The following is a 21,726-nucleotide window of genomic DNA, read 5'->3' as shown; positions in this document are numbered from 1 at the left end:
ATTTGTGACTGAGTACTTCCCTCTCTGCTACTTCTATGGATGTATACTCTGGTTTCTCTTCAGATCCTATAAAGATGTGTTTAAAGAGCTTCAGTGAAGCAGAAATACTCTGTTTTCCCTTTTGGGAGCTCAGTTTGCTACTTGTATGAGGAGATGTCCTGACCTTCCTGAGCATATCTGTACAACTCTAGAAGCTGACTGTGTGAACTATGTCTATTGACCCTCTAGGAGAAAGGTATCTGCAGCCTGGTCTTGAAGATAAGATTCAAATTCCACAGGAGTCAACAGAGAAGCTACTGCTGCTATTTCTGGAAAACTTATTCCTGGACAACTCTGGGTAACTCACCGAGTGCACAGTTGCTCTATTCTGCTGAAGTCCAGTTGGTCTATTATGCTGAATTGTAGAAAAAAAAAAAAAGTACCACAGAAGGAAGTATTCAGTGAATCACTACCTTTTCAGCACTGAACTAGACCATCGGGAGTGCTGGAAGGTGTAGAAGGTTTTCAGTGGAGATTGAAAGAACCAGAGCAAAGGATTTACACCACGCATGCCTCTTCTCTGAAGAGCAACCAGACATCAATTTCCAGATAAAAGAACATTATGAGAAGTATAGAAAAATTTTGTAGGTATTGTGTAGGTATTCAGAACATAGTATTTATAACCTGTACATATGACATCTTAAAGTGCATTGTAAAATTATCTTCACGTAGACACACTATTTATAGAAAACTCACTGTCATTTTGAACTAGAAGGCAAGAGAGAAAAAAATCCTGAAAAATTTATTTAAGTAATTCTAGTGATAGAACATCTAATTTTATTTGCTTCCTCAAAATGTCCTTACATTCATACATAACTGGTGCATGATAATAAACAAGTAAGAGAAGATTATGATGAGAACCCATGATATACTGTATAGTGACTTATTTTGCAATTAAGATATGGCCTATCTCAAATACTTCTCTTCAGTTTGAGCCTCTCTATAAAGGCAGGCAGCAGAAACTGCTGCTCTGCTTTTTATAAAACATCTTTGTCAAATCACTACACTTGGACTCTAAGTCACTAAAATGCTTTAGACTTTCACACAAATTGTGATAGGGCTTTTCCTCCTCACTCAGCCATTCTAGCTGGTTGTTACAATCACCTTGAGATTGTTCTGATTTGGCTTTGTTATGCATTTTAGAGATGAGACAAGACAGTCTGCTTGCAGTATTACCAGGTGTATTTGGCATTTGCTGCAGTCATGTGTGGCTGTTGCTAGTGTGAAGCCACATAAGCAGTGACAGCGCTGTGATGGGAACAAACCCCTGATGAAAAGTGAGGGGACATTGGTTCTTGGAGAGAGTACTGGTAAGAGCATCATCTGTATTGCTGTGCATTGTGTGTGCTCTCTTTGCATAACTCAAAGCAAACAGAAAGCTGCAAGTCTGTTAGTACAAGCATAGTGAATATTTCAGATACATGATTTATAAATATGATACAGTCCTGGAAATGTAGTTACCATGAGTAAGTAGCACAGTTATTATTTCACAAAATGCAGCGACCATTAAAACTTGAAAGAATGTGCTAATTAAGCAACACAGTGGAGAGAAAGAAAGGCCTCGCTTGCTATATTAAGATCATCTTATTTCAGGGCTCGGTGCCAGATAGGAAGGTAAAAGGCTGCTTCATTACAGTCATTTGCTTATAAGCACAAAATTTACCTGATGGTGGGTGGCAAGACTGAGATGACAGAGGATGGGAATCCATCCTAAAGAGGAACAGAGTAGATTCAAAAAAAGTAGGAGAGCTCCCAAAGCAAAGCAAATCAAAGTCACAAACTAAGCTGCCTGTTGTGCTAGGTAGTTTTGGAGACTCACTCCATGGGCAGGGGCTTGCTGCCAAAGGACACTTGGTTACCACTGCCAAGTCCACACACAGAGCCCTGGCTGCCATGCAGATGGGTACTCTGACAGTGCAGACTGCTGTTTTCCACTTCTCATTTCGGTTTTGTTTTACATTACTGGCGCACCACCCTTGACCAGAATAAACTTGGCGGGGGGGTTGTATTTTAGGTTAATATTTGAAACAGATTTGAGACAAACTAATGCCCCTGAGTTTTCTTAATTCCTGGGTAGGCAAGAAACCAGACCAAACGCAGAGTGCAGAAACCCACTGTGTCTGCAGCTTGGTATCTATGAAGAGACACAAAAGCCCTGTAGGTGCTTATGACCAAGTGTTAGGGAGAAATCAGCCCTGCCTCACAGGCAAGGGTAAGGAATTGTTCATTTAGCACCTTGGGTGACCCTCAGGTTAAAAAAAAATATATTTGCATGGAAAGATATGTGTTTTCCAGAAATCTGAAAAAGGGGAGAAACTTGTAAGGCTGGAAGATAAATGGGTAATCTCTCTGTACAAGAGGAACGAGAAGCAGAGTTTAGTTATTCTGAACTGTACAGGGTACATCAATTAGTCTGAAAGTAGGGTACGTGGCAGCAAAGTGTAGAAGCACTTCCATTGCTGACAATATTAAAAACATCAAAAGACAAACACTGTAAATTGGGATTTGAGTTTTAGTTGTTCTGAAGAGCTGTTAGCAGTGGAAATTACCTCACTACTGACTCCCCAGACAATCTTTTCATGAAGAGAGAATGATACAAAGGTAATTAGCATCAATGGAAAAAGCTCCTGGGTAAAATTTGTGTCTTCACTGAAGTGAAGATGAAATGCTTTAGTTGTGGGGGAAGGATTTAATCCAGTGCAAATCCTGTGAAAGGGTTACACCCAGCAAGCACTTCAGACAAGAGTAACACATCTCCTTTCCATTCCCCATGAATTCCTCTTTGTTTTCTCTCAGACATCATCAAGAGCTTCCCCTGAACATCTTGTAAATAAGGACTTTTCTTAGGAGTGCACACAGGATGTGCACGCCTGCAGTATGGTTACACTAAGTAAGTGAAAAAACAGTCTGAAATGTGCAGCCTCTCCTTCCACTCCTTAAAATAAGGACTACTCACCCATCTTTGTATATTTAAAAAGAAGGCATTTTTAGAAGCATGAAGTAAAAGTAATTTTAGTAGTCCCATTCATAAATTTGTCAGCTTTGATAAGGTAGGAAGACTATGTAACATGAAAAAAATATGTGGGATAGGAGCAAACCCCCTAATGCCTAATGACCAGCTAATAATATATTTTGCCTCATATTATTCAATGACTAAGCAAATAATAAAGATTTCAAGAAGAAAGTGTTTCAACTGGATTATGAAGTCTGTAGGATAAAATCTATCAAATATTGCCCAGGGCTTATATTTGTGATATTTTAAATACACTGTGGTATCCTTTTCTGTCATCATTTTCTTAATTCTACTTCTTAATTTTGGGGGATGCCAAAATGTATGTATTCCTAAACCAAGTTCTGCTTTTAGGAATGAGTGCCCTCGATTCTTTAATTTCTGTGGCACTTGAGTGCAACTGTGTCAAACCCTCAATGTTTTATAAGTGTTCTTAATCTTGTTCCACATCTCCAGGCCATGTTACACTGCCAAGTCCGGAATTCAAGTGCATCTCTAACTTTCCTTATCCAGTGCTACTGAGTCATAGCAAAGTGATTATTAAAATACATATTTGTGCCCTATTTTTCATCCATTTCAGGTGAAAACCACAATCTAAAATTTTATTTGTCTTAGCTCTACAGAGCTGGCACAGTTTTAAGGGCAGACATTTGAGATTGAGTCTTCCGCCTTGTACATCATCAACAATCTTTTCCACATAATTTCCACTTTAAAATCTTTAGTATGAATAATTGTATTACATGTAATTGTGTTAAAATCTTTTCTGCCTAAGGTCTCAAGTGACTTTATATTTCAGGAAGTAAACAATGACATGTTTTTCCTGTAAATTTACTGAGTACTCATACAGTCTCCATATGTGTTTTGAGCTGAAACCCTTGCAGACCTTGTGGGGAAGACACATGGACAGACTAATGGAAGCTGGCTCCCTTTTAGGCTTTCTGTATGTTGGAGAGGAGGGGGAAGAGGAAAGTTCAATTGTGCAAGTGAATAATTTGTCCTGACATGTTGAGGTTCATGGAAACCCTAAAACCCAGTTATGTTATGTTAAAGCTTCACCCAGCAGTGTCAAGCCTGTTTTTATTTTAAAGTCTCCTTGAACAACTAATTTACACCAACCCAAATTTTTAAACATTGCCAACAAATCATCAGGCAGAACCTATGGAATGTGTCTTGGATATGCTATCTGACATCAGACTGCACAGGAGCTGAACCATTAAGTCTCCCTCTCTCATCCTGCAAGAATGATGCAAAAGATGCCTTACTACAAAAGGAAGGGGTTTCTTTTCCAGATGAAAAACCTCTCACATCAGAAATGCTGCCATACATATCAGTCTTCTGCAAAAGATTCCAACTTACTGAAATGCCACAAGTCTCCCTGTCAAAAATACAAAGCTTATTAGCCAGTGATACCCTCCTACTCTGCTGCAGCCCACAAGTTGCTTAAAATAACTAGTCAAAGGTAAGCTTCAAAGCCTTCTGCCTTGAGCTTCAATTTCAAACAAAGCAACTGAAATTTAAACAGAGGAAGTAACTGTTGTTCTGTTCATTATTTCACCCTTCAACCAGAAATAAATATAAATCTCTTATTCCTTAACTATTTTGTGGAACTTTGAATCAGGTGAGTGTTCATGAAGTGCAAAGCATTGTTAAAAGTTACAACAGTGGAATAACTTCCAGTATGAAAACACAGAATGCTTAGGGTGGCCCTGCCACCTCTGGTCACCTTGCAAGTATGAGGAAGGTGCCCAAAAATTCTCTAATGCATCCCTGTGTTTCTCTGGAATATTGCTACACAACTACTTAACACTGGAGGCTCTAAATCCTGAACAATCTTCTGGCATTAGCTGCTGCCTTCAGTTACAGCCAGCCTAGCAGGCTTTACCTTCCAGTAATCAGAATGAGCCATGAGAGAGATAAGGAAGCCTCTGCCTGACTGCCCATAACATGTAACTATGTCACACTGTGGATTTATGCATTACAGTTCCCTATATCCTGTCTTTTGACTGCCCTTTCATCATGGCATACATCCCTGATATTTGACCCAGTCAACAAGTCAAGCAGGGTCCTGCTTCCTTTCCTTGGAAAATTCCTTTTGTCCCCTGGCAAATCATGGTCTGTATTATGTGTTTGCTGTGTGACCCCATTCTGCCTCAGCCAAATAAACATGACTCCCCTTCATTCCTGTCCCATTCTTCTACCACATTTCTGTCCCTTAATTTCACATCAGTGCTTTTGCAACTTGATCTCTTTTCCTCCAATCTTTCTGAGGTTGTAAAAGGCTGAAAAGCCCCATTTTCTTATACCTGAGCCATACAGATGCATTGCTGACTGGGCTGGGAACCACCCTGGGGTAGCAGATGTTAAAAGTTAGATTATTAAATATTCTGGTTATGAAGCAGCATGAGTGAATTTAAGGAGATGAGCTTCTAGCACTTCTGTAAGTGACTTGAGAAGAGTTAACTGCAGTTTGGGTAGGACAGACGAACATTTTCAAAGACAGAAACCCTGAAATGTCAAAGAACAGAGTTATCAAAACAGATCGTTGTTAACAAATGGCTGTTTATTGCTAACACAAAGCAAGTGTACAGTTTGAAGCTGGATTCCTTCTGTAAGTGTTTACTGGAGGAAGAGACAAAATTAGACATTTGTATCCTATCAATTGTTCATAAACTCACAACTGCTTCCGTATGGCCCACTACTCTACTGTTTTACTTTCAATTACTTTCAATTCCAAATGCTTTCAATATGAATTCCAACTTTTGGTTTTTAACAACAATCCATTGAGTGAAACACTCTCTCAGTATTACAGTAGCTACATCCTATTCCCAGTCTAATTGTTTAGAGGAAAACTAATTTGAAATAGTGACTAAAATAAACTTCATGCAATTGAAGGTCTCAAAATATCATTCATGTTTGGACAAGATTTGCCATATCACAGTTGATTTTTTAATTTATTGGTGACTGCATTGCTTAGTTTGGGTTTGTCACCTCAGTTTTCCTGTCTAAAATCCTGCCAGTATCTGTGCATCTTTGGAAATGAATTGGCACCTCTCTTGTGATAGGAATTAAATCAGTAATGCATAATGCACAATAGCAAAACCACACTGCAGAACATGATCTGATGAAAGCACCACAGAGAGGAGGAACTGAAATTATTGAGACAGTTCAGAATACTGTTTTCAAAAAATACTCACCAGGACGTTTCATCCATAACCAGTTTCTGTTACCATGGTTTTTCTTCCTGCACATGTTCAAGTAGACAAAAAATGGGCATTAAGCGCTCATGCCAGCTGAAAGACTCATTCCCTTGCTTCTGTGCAATACAAAAATAGTATTTCTGAGAGCTAGGCTGTCTGCTCTCCTCTGCCAAATAGTGGGAGAAAGAAACCTTTGCTGCTCTCTTTGGCATTCACTGTCAGTTATGCCGATATGACATTACAAAGACACTTATATCAGCATCCATTAAGTGTCTTTACTATAAATCACACTTTATTTCCGGGGCAGGCAATCTTGTCCCACTGCAAGTGCTATGAATGCAATAGTGTGTAATTGAAATAACATTTGCAATGCCATCTGAGAAAAGGCTTCAACTTGGAACTTATTAACAACCTAAGAATGAAAAAAACCCACTTGAACTACAATTTGAGGGGTAGGTAAATATCTAGCAGACTTTGATGGCAAGGCAGGGGAGAAGGAGCTTATCACCATTTAGCCTTCTGTATGAGAAAGAAAGAGAACTTTATCAGCACTGCCTGGCTACAATGAAATGCAAGGTAACATAAGGGAAAGATCAGCTATACAGGGGCACAAATCTTTCACAGACCCAGAAGTTAAAAATCACAGCACTGCACAGATGGAGCAAAAGGCTGTCTTCCCTCTGTGCAGGATACTGAGGCCTTGCTGGCACCTCAGAGCAAGGGCAAGCTTGGTCAGTGCCAGGGCCAGGTCAGCCATGCTAACTGGGGGAACCATGACAGGGTAGGGATGGCAGCAATGAGTGCTTCTGCATGAGCTAAAGATGGGAGCAGGGGCCTCTGGGGACTAGGTAGGCAGGTTGTTTGCTAAAATCCACGTCCTCAAAACTAGTTGGAGCAAGCTGGCAAAAAGGACCTAGTATCACATGTTTGTTTTATGCATGGAGATGTCCCCTGTTTATTAAGCATAGGCTCTGGTATCAGAAAAATTTGGAACTTGTTCCTTCCCCTGACTTCCAAAAGGAATGCCAGGAACCACCTGCCTCTCCTTTCCAGGCCCTAATCAAGTAAGGAAATCTGCTACTACTCAGTAAAGCCCCTAGCATCAGTGAGACCTCACCTACACACCAGAGGCTTCACCAGAATGATTGCACCAGTCTGGACAGTCAAACAATATCTAGTCCATAAAGTATGCAACTTTCCCAGAAAATGGCCCAGTGTGGCCGTCATACTGGCAGGAAACACTTCTGCTGACCTACCCGATGTTGTTTCTGGATTAAGCTGCACAGGCAAAAAATCACTCCTGGTAAGAAGTAAATTTAGGAGGGTTGTACTCTGCTATGCAGCCACATCTGTCAAACCTTCTTTAGCAGAGGCAAAGGATGAGTTTGTCAACACTTGCACAACAAAGAATGATCGAGACCTGCTTTTAAGTTCCAAGTAAAATAAGCCCATTCAGCCCATTGGTCATAGACTTGTGAACTGCCAAAGTTTTAAATCTCCTAAAACAGAGACAGTAGCAGGCATGGTTACTGGGAAGCAGGATTTAGTCTTTGGATTATAGCAACAGCTGAGAACTCCAGCTAAGATCAGTCTGTCATGACAATGACGTGGAGACAAATATATTGACGGTGATGTCAAGACAACCAGACAAAAGCTTTCAAAGGTGAAGTGTTTTCTGTGTCTCAGTACAGGTGTTTAATGCATTCATAAACTGAATGTAATCAAAATTTGTGACTCATATAGCAATTCCAGAACTTGCTTCAGGTTCAATAACCAGTGTTCACAATAAGCTCAGGTATTAGGGCCTCTTCTCAGCTGTTCTTTGAAAATCATGAGTGCCAGAGCGAGCCAAACCCCATTACACAGCATCTGACATCAAATGTGTGTGTTCTTATGCAGTTTTCTATATTATTAGTTTTCTACTTGATGGCAGTATGCTCCTATTATTTTTGCCTCCCACTTGTGTTCTGTGATGAAAAGCCTGCAGTAAAAATTCAGACTAATTCCTTTTATTTTACACTCTCCTGCTGCTGTTCTGTCAGAACTGCTGCAGGAAAGAAAAACTGTAGTAGAACAGACTAATGAAAATATTGCTCTATCTTTTGAGATATTAATACTGACATAGTTTCATAGCTCCCTGTCTCAGACAGTAAAGAAAATGGCTCTTATTTTTCACATCCTAACTCTCATTTTCCCATTGTCACAAGGTAGCATAAAATCAGAACCACCCACCACCTTCTGCACAAAAGCCACCCCCCAGAGCTGCACACACAACACTGTCATCTTCCAGTGGCTTTAGTGATTCAGCTTTCCTGACTTTTTTTTTTGTTTGACTTTTTGTTTGTTTTGGGTTTTTGGTTATTTGTTTGTTTTCTACGTCACTATTAGTATCCAGTGAATGGCTGGAGACAAAGCAAAGTATCAACTTCTACCTGCTCTGCGTCCAGAAGGGAAAGATGCAGCCACCTCTGTGCAAATTCTCCTCCACCACCTGATCTGGAAGCACAGTGCAGAAGCAGTTGGGACTATGATCAGCCACAATATAAACAACCAAATTCGTGATCCCCTTTTTTTACCTTGTTTAGCCACAATTATGTTACTTAGTCACATCTTAGAACCTACAGTGTCCTTTGTAACTAACACCTGAGATAGGTTATGTTTGATTAGTAATGTTGTATGAATAGTAATGGCTGGATTGCTAACAATTTAGGTAAGCACCTAAATGTCAATTCCTGGTACAACCTTCCAGCTGCAAGCGTCACTAATGATACTATTGAGATTTAGGAAACTATTTTTCCCTCTATTTTTTTTTTAAACATATATGTGTTAGTAAAATATTCCTCTAATGCCCTCTAGTGTCCACAAATAAGAGGGATTCTTGCTACTGCTTTGTCTGGGCATTCCTTTTGGCAGGGAAGTTTACAGCCTTCCATGCCGCTGAAGAGCATGCAAGGAGTTCAGATTATTAAGTATTAGACATGCATTACTTATTCCCATCTGTTTCACTGCATGGGGAGAACAGCCAGGTCCCACCAAAGCTGACTGGGGCATGCAGGGTGACACTTAGTTCTTGGAGGAAGGACACATAAAACACCTTCATTAGTCACATGTGAACTTGGAGAAGTTACTGACTCAACCTGGAAAAAACCCCAAACTTTCTCCTACTCGTCCCCTACCATTCCCATTGCCTTGAAGGCAAAGATGCCCTCAGAAGAGAACTGTAGTGACCACAATAGAAACATTTTGCAATGTGTTTATCTAAGCCTAGATATAATACCGGATGTGCAGGAGCCCAGAAAGGATAACCTGACTTATCCAAGGTCACAGCACATGGCCACGAATAGATCCAGACCTCCTGGCTCCCAGACCTGTGCTTAAACCACAACAGTGTGCTCCTTCCTCTCTGCAAATGTGCTGAGAAGTTGCACAACCTGAACCTATTGGTTACATTTCTTTCTGAAGTTCCTGACAGCAATCCATAACCAGATACTTCAAACTCAGCATTACACACACACTCTTTGTGTCTGATGTTGTATCAAGTCACTTTTAGACAAAAATCTGGTCCATGATTAACAGCTGAGGTGCAATGTGTCCGCAGAGATCTTAAAGTCTATACAGTGAATTTTAGTGCTCTCCATGAGACTTAAAATCTGTCGGATTAGGAGCATTGTATTGCCACAAATAGTTTAGCTATTACTATTTATTTTAACTTCCAAGTTGTTGATTCTGAGAATCCTATTCACTTAACTCATTTTGGTTTTAATCTTAAAAGGAAGCTGCCAAAGTATCCTATTTTTTTTAATGGGGTCCTTCCTTTAACCCAGTTTGCTGAAGGAACATTTCTCCATCCCCTTACTGATTTTAAATTCACTGGAATTTTACAGACACTCAAGAACTGAGTGGCAGCAGCACTTCCTAGATGTTATGAGAAGACTATTTTGAGCCTGGAAATCTATTATTTAAAATTGTTCTGGCGCCAAGTTACTTTTTCTGATTTCACAGACTTGTGTGAAAGGAATAAATAAAATACCTTTTTTCTTTTCTTCTCTTTTCAGGTTTTTTGTTTGTTTGGTTGGTTGGTTTTGATTTTTGTTTTGTTTTGTTTTTGTTTTTTTTTGGTTTTTTTTTTTTTTTTGAGCTGGGGGAGACCACATATTACTTGGGTTCTGCTCTATGAACTACTGAAAGTGGTTTGCTGTTTAGTTAGTAATAGGGAAAGGCCAAATTCCCAGCCTACAGATGGAAGGTCAAACCAAGGCATTGCTACATTTAGCTTCCAAAGTGATAGGACAATTTGGGAGACAATTCAACAGAAACAAGTCACTGAATGAAATTTTGTTTTACAGTAAAAAACATAAAAAATACATTTTACTTCTCAGCATATGAGTGCACCATAGGGATGCTCTGCAGCTGCAGTGAAGAAGAGATGGAAGGCTATTGAAATTGCACTGGGCTGAGGCATGCCAGTATGTGCTCTGTGTAGAATGCAAATGCCCTTTAAGCAGAAAGTGTATTTCACCCTTTTTTATTAATTTCTGTACCACTTAGGCTGTCTTCTTTTCCTCTCACTTCTGGGGCTGTAACCTGGGATCCCCAATCATCCACCCTCCCCTCCCCTGAGAGGTGCAGGCTGCTTCCCATGGGAGGAGCTGCTCACAGTGCTTGGTGAACCTCTGCTCCTGCAAACCCTTCACACCCCAGAGGGCGTTGCTCAGAGCAAGCACAGCATCCTTGTGGGACAAAAGTCAGCACTGTACCACGTGGGACCAAGAAGGACATGCAGAGGAAAATCCTAGTATTGTTGTCTTAGTTAGTATTTTATCTTCCCATTGGGAAATGTTGTAAGATCAAGTGATTGCAACCGTAATGCTGATCTTCCCGAAAATAATTTAGGGTGCCTAAGTTCAAGGAGAAAATTACAAGGGTGAGTTTACTGAAGACAGTGTACTTTGAGGGTCACATATTTAAAGGTCAGAAGCCTGAAGGTACTGGTATGTATAGATGAGGAACTTCAGAAGCTGATAATATACCCAATTTCCACTGAAATTAACGGAAATCAAAGAGGACTAGGTCCCCAAAACTCCATCTGTAACAACAGGTGTCCCTCTGCAGCTTCAGGTGCTTCACTAACTTCAAATGCCAGGCCAAAAATCCATCTTTTAGCTGTTAGTACTATGTAACTAACATGTAAGAGGCATACAAAAGCTTTAAAAAATATTCTTACAAAAATCACTCAAAAATTACAAAGAAACACAGTGTGAAATGTTCCTTGACTAATTCAGGAGCCAAGGATTCTTTTATAGTTACAATAACTGAAGGGTAAGAGTACATAAGGAATAGGCAGGTGCTTATTGAAGAATTATTAGAATTGGTTTTAAAACTATTAAAATGGGAAAGATCAACATGATTTGATTAATTTTATATAAACACACACGCTCCTCAAGCAGAAGGTACTGCCATAGGGCTATTTATTCTAACAATGTTTGCCAGCAATATTATTCTTTCTAGTGTTTTGAAAACAAATAGGCCCTTCCTTCTATACACTTCATATACTCAGTGAATGTGTTCAAGAATCAGCTTTATTAGACACTGGTAATAGTCTAAATATTGACTTTTGTAATCCCCTTTAACAGCTGCTGCTTTCTACACTTGAATTGACATTTAGCTCAGAACTGAGTACACCAATGACACCCTGTTTAGAAATTATTTGGGTTATTTAAATCCTAGGATGTGTTACAACAGATATAAAAACTGAAATAAATGTGAAAGACGAAACATTAAGCTTACTGGCAATATTTAGCTATAGGAAACATCCATAATTCATAAACATCCACAAAGCTCCTTTCCCAATAAACATTTCAAATCAATAGTTTTACTTTTAAGCTTCACATGTATCATCTTAACTGATTATAGATCCGATGCACATTTCCATAGATCTAACATGCTTATTGCAAAATTGAACTTTACTCACGAAAAAGGTTCCAAACACAGAAATTTTAAAAGAAATACAGAATTACTGAAGTAAAAGAAATGCTGATTTCATCTTGTAAATAGATTAAAAGTTTGTCACTTTTTACGTGAAAGCAACATGAAATTGCAGTATGGACAACATTCTTGAGCACAGCAGGAATAGTAAAAACAACATAAATTCTTCAGAGCATTTTTTATAATACCGTGGTCCATATGTCCACACACTTTCCAGCCTTGACACTGCTGACCAACACAGATGCCCCTGCCAGTGTGGGGAAGCGGCAAGCGGGAAAAGGGATGCACTGGGCTGGAAGGGGATGGTCCTGCCCCCTCCTTTCTGAACTGTGAGGCTTCTGGATAGACAGCAGCACATTTCTGGCCCGTATCAGCCCCTGCTGACATATGCAACTCACTCAAGTACTTTCTCATTTCAGTCCGAAGGCATTAAAGAAGAGACAGAAACAAGCTCCCAGGGCTGAACCAATCAACCCTTGCCTCTTCCCAAGAAACAACCAAACTAGTTCAGTCTACAGTGATGAGCAGCCAGCTGGCCACGGCCAGGGAGGGTGTCTGTCCTTTACACGGGGCTTTGCTGGTGTAGCACTGGTCACAAGACTGCTTTTCATCTTCTGCTTTGCTCATGGACTTCTATATAATGACAGCCTTTTAAAAATTAATAACTACTGTAGCAAAATCATACATCAAAACCTGTTCAAAGTAACAGGAACACATCAGTCAAATCCTGATCACGGGTATTCTTCTATTATTTATTTTTAAACTCAGGTTTGTTCTTTGGACTTTTTCACATCACTTCAGATTGAAGTCAATAATGCTAGCCCATGTCAAACTGAAACCTATTCAAAATAACTGTCTTAGGAACCCATGTTGTCCAGTCCCTCTGGAAAAACAGATTTGCTTCATACCACTACAATGTGAAATTCTACTAAGATTCCTATTGTTATTTTTAAAGTTTATCTACGTTTTTCCTTGTAATTTGTTGAGGATTAACTCTCATATCTCTAATTGGAAAATATTGCTGAAAGGTTACTTTTAAACTACAAGCTTATAACACAAACAAGAATCTTTTCTGTCAGTCAGAAACTCTGATTGCTGACAGTGCTGCATTTGGACCATTACAAAAAACCTCCACATCTTTAAGGTGAAAGTCACATGCAGGTATTTATGTTGAACTAGCCCATAGTTCAACTGCTATAAATAATACTTGAAAAAAGATATCCTTTAAAGGTACCTTTGAAGTGAGGCAAATATGTTTTCTAAGAAGAAATTATTCTGGTTTATCTAGTTTCCAAGCTAAAGCAAGTTTTCACAAATAAAAATTTTTGAACTATGCCGAAAAAGGCATCAGGTAAAATGCCCTTGGTAGTGTTTCTAGGTAGAATTATAAGCAGATTAAATCATACCTTCTCTTCTACACATGGCAGTGGTAAGACTGTTGAAAAAGCAGATCTTTCCTTGCTCATTTCATTTTTGCACCTTGTGAGAAATTACCTATTGAGTTACTAAAGCAAAATTTACCTTTTCAATTTCACCACTGAGCTGAGAGATAAATACCTACTTAGATGCTTGAATTCAAGCAGACAGGTTCTCCTGTGGAGCACTTTAGAGATTTCCATTCATTTGATGTGGAAGGCAGGTGCTTATTTTAGGAGGCTTTCTCCACTAGACATCTAAAATTCAGACCTAAGCTAGACAGATGCAGATGCAGAGTTGCAATATGTAGATGCAAGCTGGGTCTTACCCCATATGATTAATATTTTATGAAAGTCAGATGGCCTTAAGTGAAATGTCTCTCCCAGTGTTCTTTCTGCCTTCAAATGGCCATTAAGGTTCTGAACTACTTTTAGCATTTCAATGCGATTTATTAAAAATTAAAAATTTAAGTAGGTAAGGAAAATTACTGTGTATTGCTGTCAACCTGATAAACAGCCTGATATGAAAAGTATTAGAGTCTGTAACTCAGACTGTATTTGGGTCAGCCCAAGACAAGTAATGAGGCAACTTCATCCTGCAACTACAGACAGTGAAAGGAGGTCAAGAAATATGAATGCCCAAATGAATGAAGGATCATACACTCTGAAGCTCGGAGAAAGAAAATGAAACAATTCCAAACCAACAATTTTGAACTCAAGTTGGAAAGCAATGAAACGATACAAATTTGGATTAAATAATCTTATCACCCAAGACAACAACTCTAGTAAGAGACACTACATTTAAGAGTAAAATCAAAATTGAAGGAAACACTTCCCAATTAATAAAACAATATTTTTATTCTAGATAGAAGTACGTATATTCTGGAAGTTCATACATTCATTTCTATATACATTCCATAAAATGTTTTGGTTTTGTGACAAGAAATGATTTTATCATATGTTCTCAGCTGGCCAGCTGCTATTAAGACGGTAGCAAATGTCCAGACCGCTGTCCAGAACTCGGCTGCACCCCAGCTAGTCCTTGCTCTGCAAAGGCTCCTCACAGCATTGCTCTAGCACACCCCACAAATCACAGGAGGCTGCACTTCCCACACATTCCCATTTCTTATAGGTGTTAATGCTAAACACTTACTCTGAATTCATTCTTATGGGGTCACACAAAGAAGGTCTATACATCTTTAGAAGAACTACTAACCAGTAGCATTGTTATCTGTGTCTTATATTGTTAAAAAGTCCTTAAGATTACAAAGAAAGTGAAGGAATAGAGTGCTGAAACGTCTTCCAAACCAATGGAATTATCTGAAAATCTCATTAACAGATTAGACTCAATCAAAGGTGTACAGTGCTTTGTGGACAGCTTTGTCAAACAAAAGCTGGCACGTGGCGATGATTTTAATCATGATAAATTGTGGGGGATATAAAAATAGGACTAATCACTCTGTATGAAGCATTACTCACCAGAAATTAATGTGCATTCTGGAAAATAAATTAATTCCTGCTGTCCTTTCTGAAGTACATATTAATAAACTTACTAATTTTTGTCAGTGACTGTTCCAAGGTGCAGTATTCAAACACAAAGTATTTGCTTATTATCTCTCATAAAAAAAGATGAAACATTTAAATACGGCATAAGTTGTGTCACTGAAATTATCTCCTATTGTTGGTAGCCTTTTAAAACTTAAACTACAAGGGAAAGGCTTTCTGTAAAGCAATTAGTTTTATGGAAGTAAGTAATAACAATCTCAATTTCAAAGAGTTACTCTACATTTGTATTTTATTTTTAAAACAGTCATTTTGTAGTTTGAGTGAAACCCTTCACCCCAACTGTGCTTTTCAAGAACAGCACTTGATCTGCAAGCTTCCACAGCTGCCTAACAATTCATGCACATCTGCCAGTCCTTCACATGCCTGGAGAGTGCAGAAAAGAGCACAGATGTTGTTTTGTTTTTTGAGATGCTTCAGAGGCCCTCCACTTCTGTATCTCCTTTTGACTTTTTGGCTGCCAACATCACAGACTCATCACAAAGGCTGCAACAGGACATAAGACCTGAAACACACAAACACACCCAACTGTGGGCGGAACAGTGGAGGTGCACAAGATGCCAGCTCTCAGGGGGGAAAATGTTTGGCTACTATAGTGTTTTATAGCTTGTTTTGTGAATACATCCACGTGGCTTGTCCCTCAGAAACCATGATCCCTGGAGAATGAGCTCCTTAAAAGTGAGAGTCAGATGTAAAAGAACAATGAGAACAGTTGGACCTAAGACAAGTCTTCTAAAATTGATGTTATGTGAGGAAAGGTCTATTACATATTTGCAAGAATCAATATTAAAAAGAAATTTAAATAGTGTAAATTAAGTAATATGGAAAGAGTAATGACCTGTAACAACAAGAGCAGTACAGTATTAAAAAGGTTAACATTTTGCCTAATTAACAAGAATAGCTTCTAAGGCAGACTGTGACAGAAAAGAAAGCAAGACACACAAAGAGAGTTCTAGGGTAGGGAAATACAAATATATCTTGTAAACCTCTCTAAAAGGCTTCTTAAGAATTTCTAATTCAAATTCTTTAATCCTGCCACACCTCCTTCTCAACTCAGTACTTTGAAGATTAAAGCAAATATACCGGAACAAGTGCCAAGTTGCCCTTTAAAATGATCAACCAAAAGTAAACATTGCAGACTAGTTCCTGAAGCTGTAGAGTTTTGGACCACTCTCTAATTATTTCTTTTCTCACTTTTCTTTGCTATTTTCCCTTCTCAATTGCCTGCTATGGGCCAATTTCTCTAATCAAATCTTTATGTCAATAACAGAAAAGATGTTGCCCTCTATGTACCTTGGAAAACCTGAATCTATTTACATGACAATCAGATTTTAAGAACTACTCCTCTTCCCTGCCAACTGAGATGGAACATTCAGACCCATGTACCTGCTCTTCTTTCATTACAATTCCATTGGACCTAGACAACTAGTATACAAATACATCAATCTGTGTGCTTAAGCCTGTGTGAGTGGTGGAAAAACATTTACACTTTAAACTGAAAATAAAGTAGGATGTCAAGGTCTTGTGAAGAAAAGAAAGTTTGATGATTACAATATAATCTTACAACACAGGAATGCCAGAATGTTCTAAATTTGCAACATCTAACTCCTTAATAATGAAAGATTTTGCATGTTAAACTGCTACATTGGGACCACCAATATCAAGAAAATGAAAAAGTTTCTAACTGTATTCACAGAGCTTTCTTTCACCTAGGAAAAAGAAGACATGGCCACTATCAGCAAATAGCTGTCAGACCTTTACAAAGTAACCTTTATCATAGTTATTAAACAAAAATAGATGTTTATAATAGATTTTTGCCTTGTTCTAGTTCATCCTTGCTCATCCACCACGCCCATTTGTGATCCTGTGATAAGATGTTGCTGTTTGTAGGTTTTGCTAGATAGACAATAGATACGCATAGAACACACATATTTTAGCTGCCATTTTAATAAAAAGGCAAGCATTTGCTTTTTGCAAACAGAATGTGTTTAAAATCACGGTTTTGGTTTTGATCATCAGATATGAATAATATGAGTTTCTACCGAACCCTGCTTCATAACTCTATCACCATTTGTATGCTGTGTCTTAGGTGGTCTGTGATTCTGTAATTCTATAATATAGCTCTAAGATGCCAGCTACAGGCAACAAAGTTTGAAACATTTTGTTCCAATACCAGGAAAGGGTGGTATAGTGGCTGCAAATGGTATTGCCTTGGAGTTGGCCTCATTGCTAGAACTGGTGCTGTTAAAAAATACTTGTAGACCTTATTAATCCAAAACTTTCAAAGTCTCTGGCAGCAATTTACCTGAAAAAGTGTAAGCTCAGGCCCTTAGAAAGACCTTCTCTTCTGTCTCCTGTGTCCCAATGCATGCACATAATGCCCAGATGATGCTAATGTGGCAAAAGGTTTGGAGTGTCTAGACACTCACCTTTGTCAATTCCTATTTGCTTTCTCTTTGGTTTTCAAGGGATGATAGAAGCCAGCAGTGCCAGTGAAGATCATCAAAAAGAGCTTCTACTACAGTGAATCAGTTTTTCAGGGTTGCAAGTTCTTCCAATGGCAAATTGCTCACAAAATGGCCCTGTATTAGCTTCCTGGAAGATGATGTCCTATGAGACTTTTTTGAAATATCTTGATTGCTCCGTTTTTTTTCTTACAGTAAAGTATGATTGCAAATGCCCAGAGACTTTCACTAATGAGATGTTCAATAAATGGTGGGAGGGAATACATTAACAGGTTGTGATCCTATGTGTCATTCCAGTGAATACGAATTCTTTCAATAGGAAAACCAACCCACAGTATTTTCTTTACTGAGAAATACAAAGTATTAAGACCTTCTGTCTCACATTAGAGGATAGAAACAGCATCACCCTGTATCACTCACCACAGGCACAGTGCTAATTAGAAATCACAAATGCAGTGCTATTACTGAGAAACAACTGGGGTTTTTTTGATCATAACTGAAATAAAATCTCTTCTGGAAATTTTGCAATAATTTAACTATTTAAAGTAGGAATCTCATTCATTTTCATTTTAGATACCATTTCAAGGCTTTCCACTTCAAACTTAGAATATGAATGTACCATGAGTTTAGGAAGCCGCTTTGCAAAACCTTACACATATTACTACTATTTGTACAATTAAAACATTGACATTGCTGTCAGGCAGAGGAGCTTGTACGGAAATGGGTGTCTGTAGCTGTGTTACACATGTGAAAAACAGGAACAAGAACCCTAATGAAACTGTTCAGTATGTATAGTATCTATGAGTGTCCCCACCTGTGGGTGTGTTTGGACACACTGTGCAAGAGCTTGGAGGAATAAAGGAGAGAGGGAATTATACAGTGGTATCTCTGGTTGTATCCTTCTGCCTTCTAGCAGTTTACAGCCAGAGAGCTTTGCGAAAGAGAAACTATCTTCCTCTCTCTAGCAGTTCCATTCCAGCTGTAAATTTATTAGGTTTCCTGTTACATATAGAATCATGGAATATCTCAAGTTGGGAGTTGTTGTAGGTTGGGTTGATTTAGTCAGGGATTTTATTAATGTTAGTTAGGTCTGTTCCTTGCACTCCCCTATTTTCCCCTCACAGTGGTTTGCTCCAAGTTGTTTACCTGGAAAGTTCCTGCCACTCAGACCTGTCAATCTTCTCACCTCTCCCAGTTTTCTCCTTATTTGGTCCCATCAGTCAAGGTTTGTTCACTCCCTGTCGGGGTGTCAATCTTGTAGCCACCCCCAGCTTCTTCATGAAAGTTCTGCATCAATCACCCCACCTTAGTCCTTCTATTCATCCCAGAACACTGTACCCACCTCTGTTATGTTACCATTAGTTGCTATAAACTATGTCACACATTGTTGTCCCCATTGGGCGAGCCAGGTTTCCACCCCTGTCTGGCCACCCCCTACTTAATCTGTTGCAAGTTCTTTGTTCTCTGGCATTTGTCACTGCATTCTGTCCAGAGAGAATCCCACCATGCATGGGGGAATAAAAGTTCTTTGGACCAGCAAACAAGTGTCCTTCTCTCATCCCTTCGCTTCCTCCTAGCGTGAAGCTACCAAAGCTACGTTACCCATGCTGCAGCGCTCAGCACTACCAGGCTGGCAGACACTGCTCCCCTGGAGTGCCCGCACACACGTAGCGGCCCCCCGGCCTCACACAGGCAGTGCTAGCCGGCGCTTCTCGACTGCTTGAGGTTGTAGCAGGAAGCTGCCACAGGAAGTGACCCATAAGGCTCATCAATTCCAACACCCTGCTCCTTGCAGCACTGCTTAAAACTAAAAAAAAAAAAAAAAAAAGAACAGTATTGTCAGATGATAGAGCTTTTTTGAAATTATGTAAGTATGTGATAAAAGATAGGTATTTTGACCTTTGTACTCGCTACAATAAGCACTTTCTAAGGGAAATGTTTGGAGCCAACTGTGACCATGTTACCTTGAATTCTGAGTCTTTCTGGACAAAGCTTCCTATTGTTTTAAGAAATACCTAAATTTCACACGTTTTTTTCCCTGATTTCTCTTTGTTTTTTCGGTTTTTTTTTTTTTTTGTTTTGTTTTTTTTTTTGTTTTAGTTTTTGTTTGTTTGTTTGCTTTGTGTTGTTTTTGGGGTTTTTTTGTTTTGTTTTGTTTTTTGTTTGGTTTTTTTTAAGCTGCAGTGTGCCCAAATGAGAAGCAAATCTTGCTTCATTCTCCTAGGATACAGAAACCTCTGGCAGAGAGGCCGGGGCAGAAACATGTAGAAGAAACAGAGCAGGAATCAGTCTCCTTGAAGCACAGGGATGGAACTGCTTTACTTCAATTTAAATACTGATGTCAAGATCCTGAAAAGCATCACCTGCTTTACTTAAACACAGTATAGACACATGTTCAGGCCTAAGGGAGGACTGGGGGGAAGTTAGCACCCTCTTGGGTCCAACTCCAAGTCCTTTGGTGAGGAGCACTCCACATTTGAGCCAGCACCTGGCCCCCAGAAAGGAGCTCATTTGCTGTATAGTGGCAGTGCAACAGGTTACAGAGGGATGTCTCACCAAGGTGATTCAGGACATCTGCAGAAGTTCCTGACTAAAAGAGAAATCTTGTCTCATCAAAAAGTGACTGGCTTATTAATTGCAACATGGAGCTTTTTCTAATCCACACTTCAGTCGTCTTCTTTTGAAGCCATGTACCATGAACAGATAACTATAGGTCAACTGAAATTATTATTTATAGGCTAGAGTTCTACTTCTTCCAAATGAAATTCCAAACCTTCCTGCTTTCAAATGTCTTCTTAATTTGCTATGAACAAAGGAGAGGAAATCTATCACTAAGGAATGAGATTTGGGCTTACATTTGATCATTTTCCTTTAACATTGCAGACTAACACAAAGAAATCTTTATATCACTGAGCATTTCAGGTAAGAGCTGACAGTATCTACTTGTGTATGTCAACAGAGGCATCAGTAGACTTTATTCTGTCTAAAAAAAAAATATCAGGCTGATCCTTCTCCTTCAGCTACGTAATACAAGCTTTCAAGAAGTAACTGTAAATATTTATTTTTAAAAGCCTTTATTCCTGTGAAATGAATCCATGCCATTTACACTACTGGTCTTTACTTGTATTTAGAAGAAGCTAAGATCCACTGAATTATCATCAGCAAACTTCTCATTACCTTTTCCTGTTACTGGTAACTAGGAATGCTCCAGGCCAGAGTCCCTCCAGTGCAATCACAGGTACAAGGCCTGGGTACCACCTAAGTATGAGGGACATTCGCTCCCAGTGCTCGCCAGCTGTGCCCATGGAGGTGCTATGCCTCCCCAGCACACAGTCACAGCTCTGCGCCTTCCAGGTGTTCACCACCCACTCCAAAAGGGTGACTAAATGCATCAGCTTGGACCTCTGTCCAGCTGCTTTATTAAGCAGTTGTGCACGTGGTACTCAGTGCAGCTTGGCTGCTTGGCACTGACTCATTAAGCCACAATAATATGCTTCTCTTGCTGCCTACCCCCTACCATAACCGCTAGCCCAAACCAGGCAAAAATGGGAATTCAGCCCTTTGTACTGATGATATTTTCTGTTGTTTTCCACTCTGGTACTCTCACTTTTTGAGAAGTTCTGATTGCTGACGTTTTATTTGGGATTAAAAAAAAAATCTGAAAATTAAGCCTACCGTTACTACTTTTTGAGTTTTATTATTTAATAACCAGGTGTCTTCTTGTAGAGCAGAGGCTGCAGATTTAAATGAATGCCACATGAAATTTGTACCTGTTCTAGGCACTATTGAAGAGTAAACATAATGTCACCAAAACTGGCTTACACTGATAATTGCTGTGATTAGCATATACAACATTTTAATTTAACTGGGTGGTTACTATAACCAAGAGTAAAATTAGACAGTTATTAACAGCATAAAGTGTAAATAATTGGAATACTTCCTTAATTTGATAGGTAAATAAAAAAAAACAACTTGTGAATATGCATTTTTGATCTATACTCAACATGATACTGTCAAAGACACTTTCAGCTATTGATACTACAAAATCATAC

General features: G+C 39.1%; 1 protein-coding gene across 4 annotated transcripts in view; it reads right to left on the bottom strand.

Moving 5' to 3' along the window:
• SLC35F3 (solute carrier family 35 member F3) overlaps positions 1-21,726 on the bottom strand; it is a 166,921-nt gene that overhangs the window by 75,759 nt on the left and 69,436 nt on the right. The window contains exons 3-4 of one of the 4 annotated variants that reach the window (XM_053972673.1): positions 8,679-8,742; positions 6,244-6,290 (exon numbers count right to left, since the gene is read on the bottom strand). The exons of 2 other annotated variants lie outside the window; for them this stretch is intronic. In XM_053972673.1, the coding sequence (XP_053828648.1) occupies positions 6,244-6,290; positions 8,679-8,742 (111 nt within the window). The remainder of the gene's footprint in view (positions 1-6,243; positions 6,291-8,678; positions 8,743-21,726) is intronic. One more of the 4 variants, XM_053972677.1, reaches the window with a different exon arrangement.

Source organism: Vidua macroura, chromosome 3 (genome assembly GCF_024509145.1).
Source record: "Vidua macroura isolate BioBank_ID:100142 chromosome 3, ASM2450914v1, whole genome shotgun sequence".
Classification (NCBI taxonomy): domain Eukaryota; kingdom Metazoa; phylum Chordata; class Aves; order Passeriformes; family Viduidae; genus Vidua; species Vidua macroura.
Note: the sequence above shows the minus strand (reverse complement) of the source record. Positions and strands in the feature narration are given on the sequence as shown.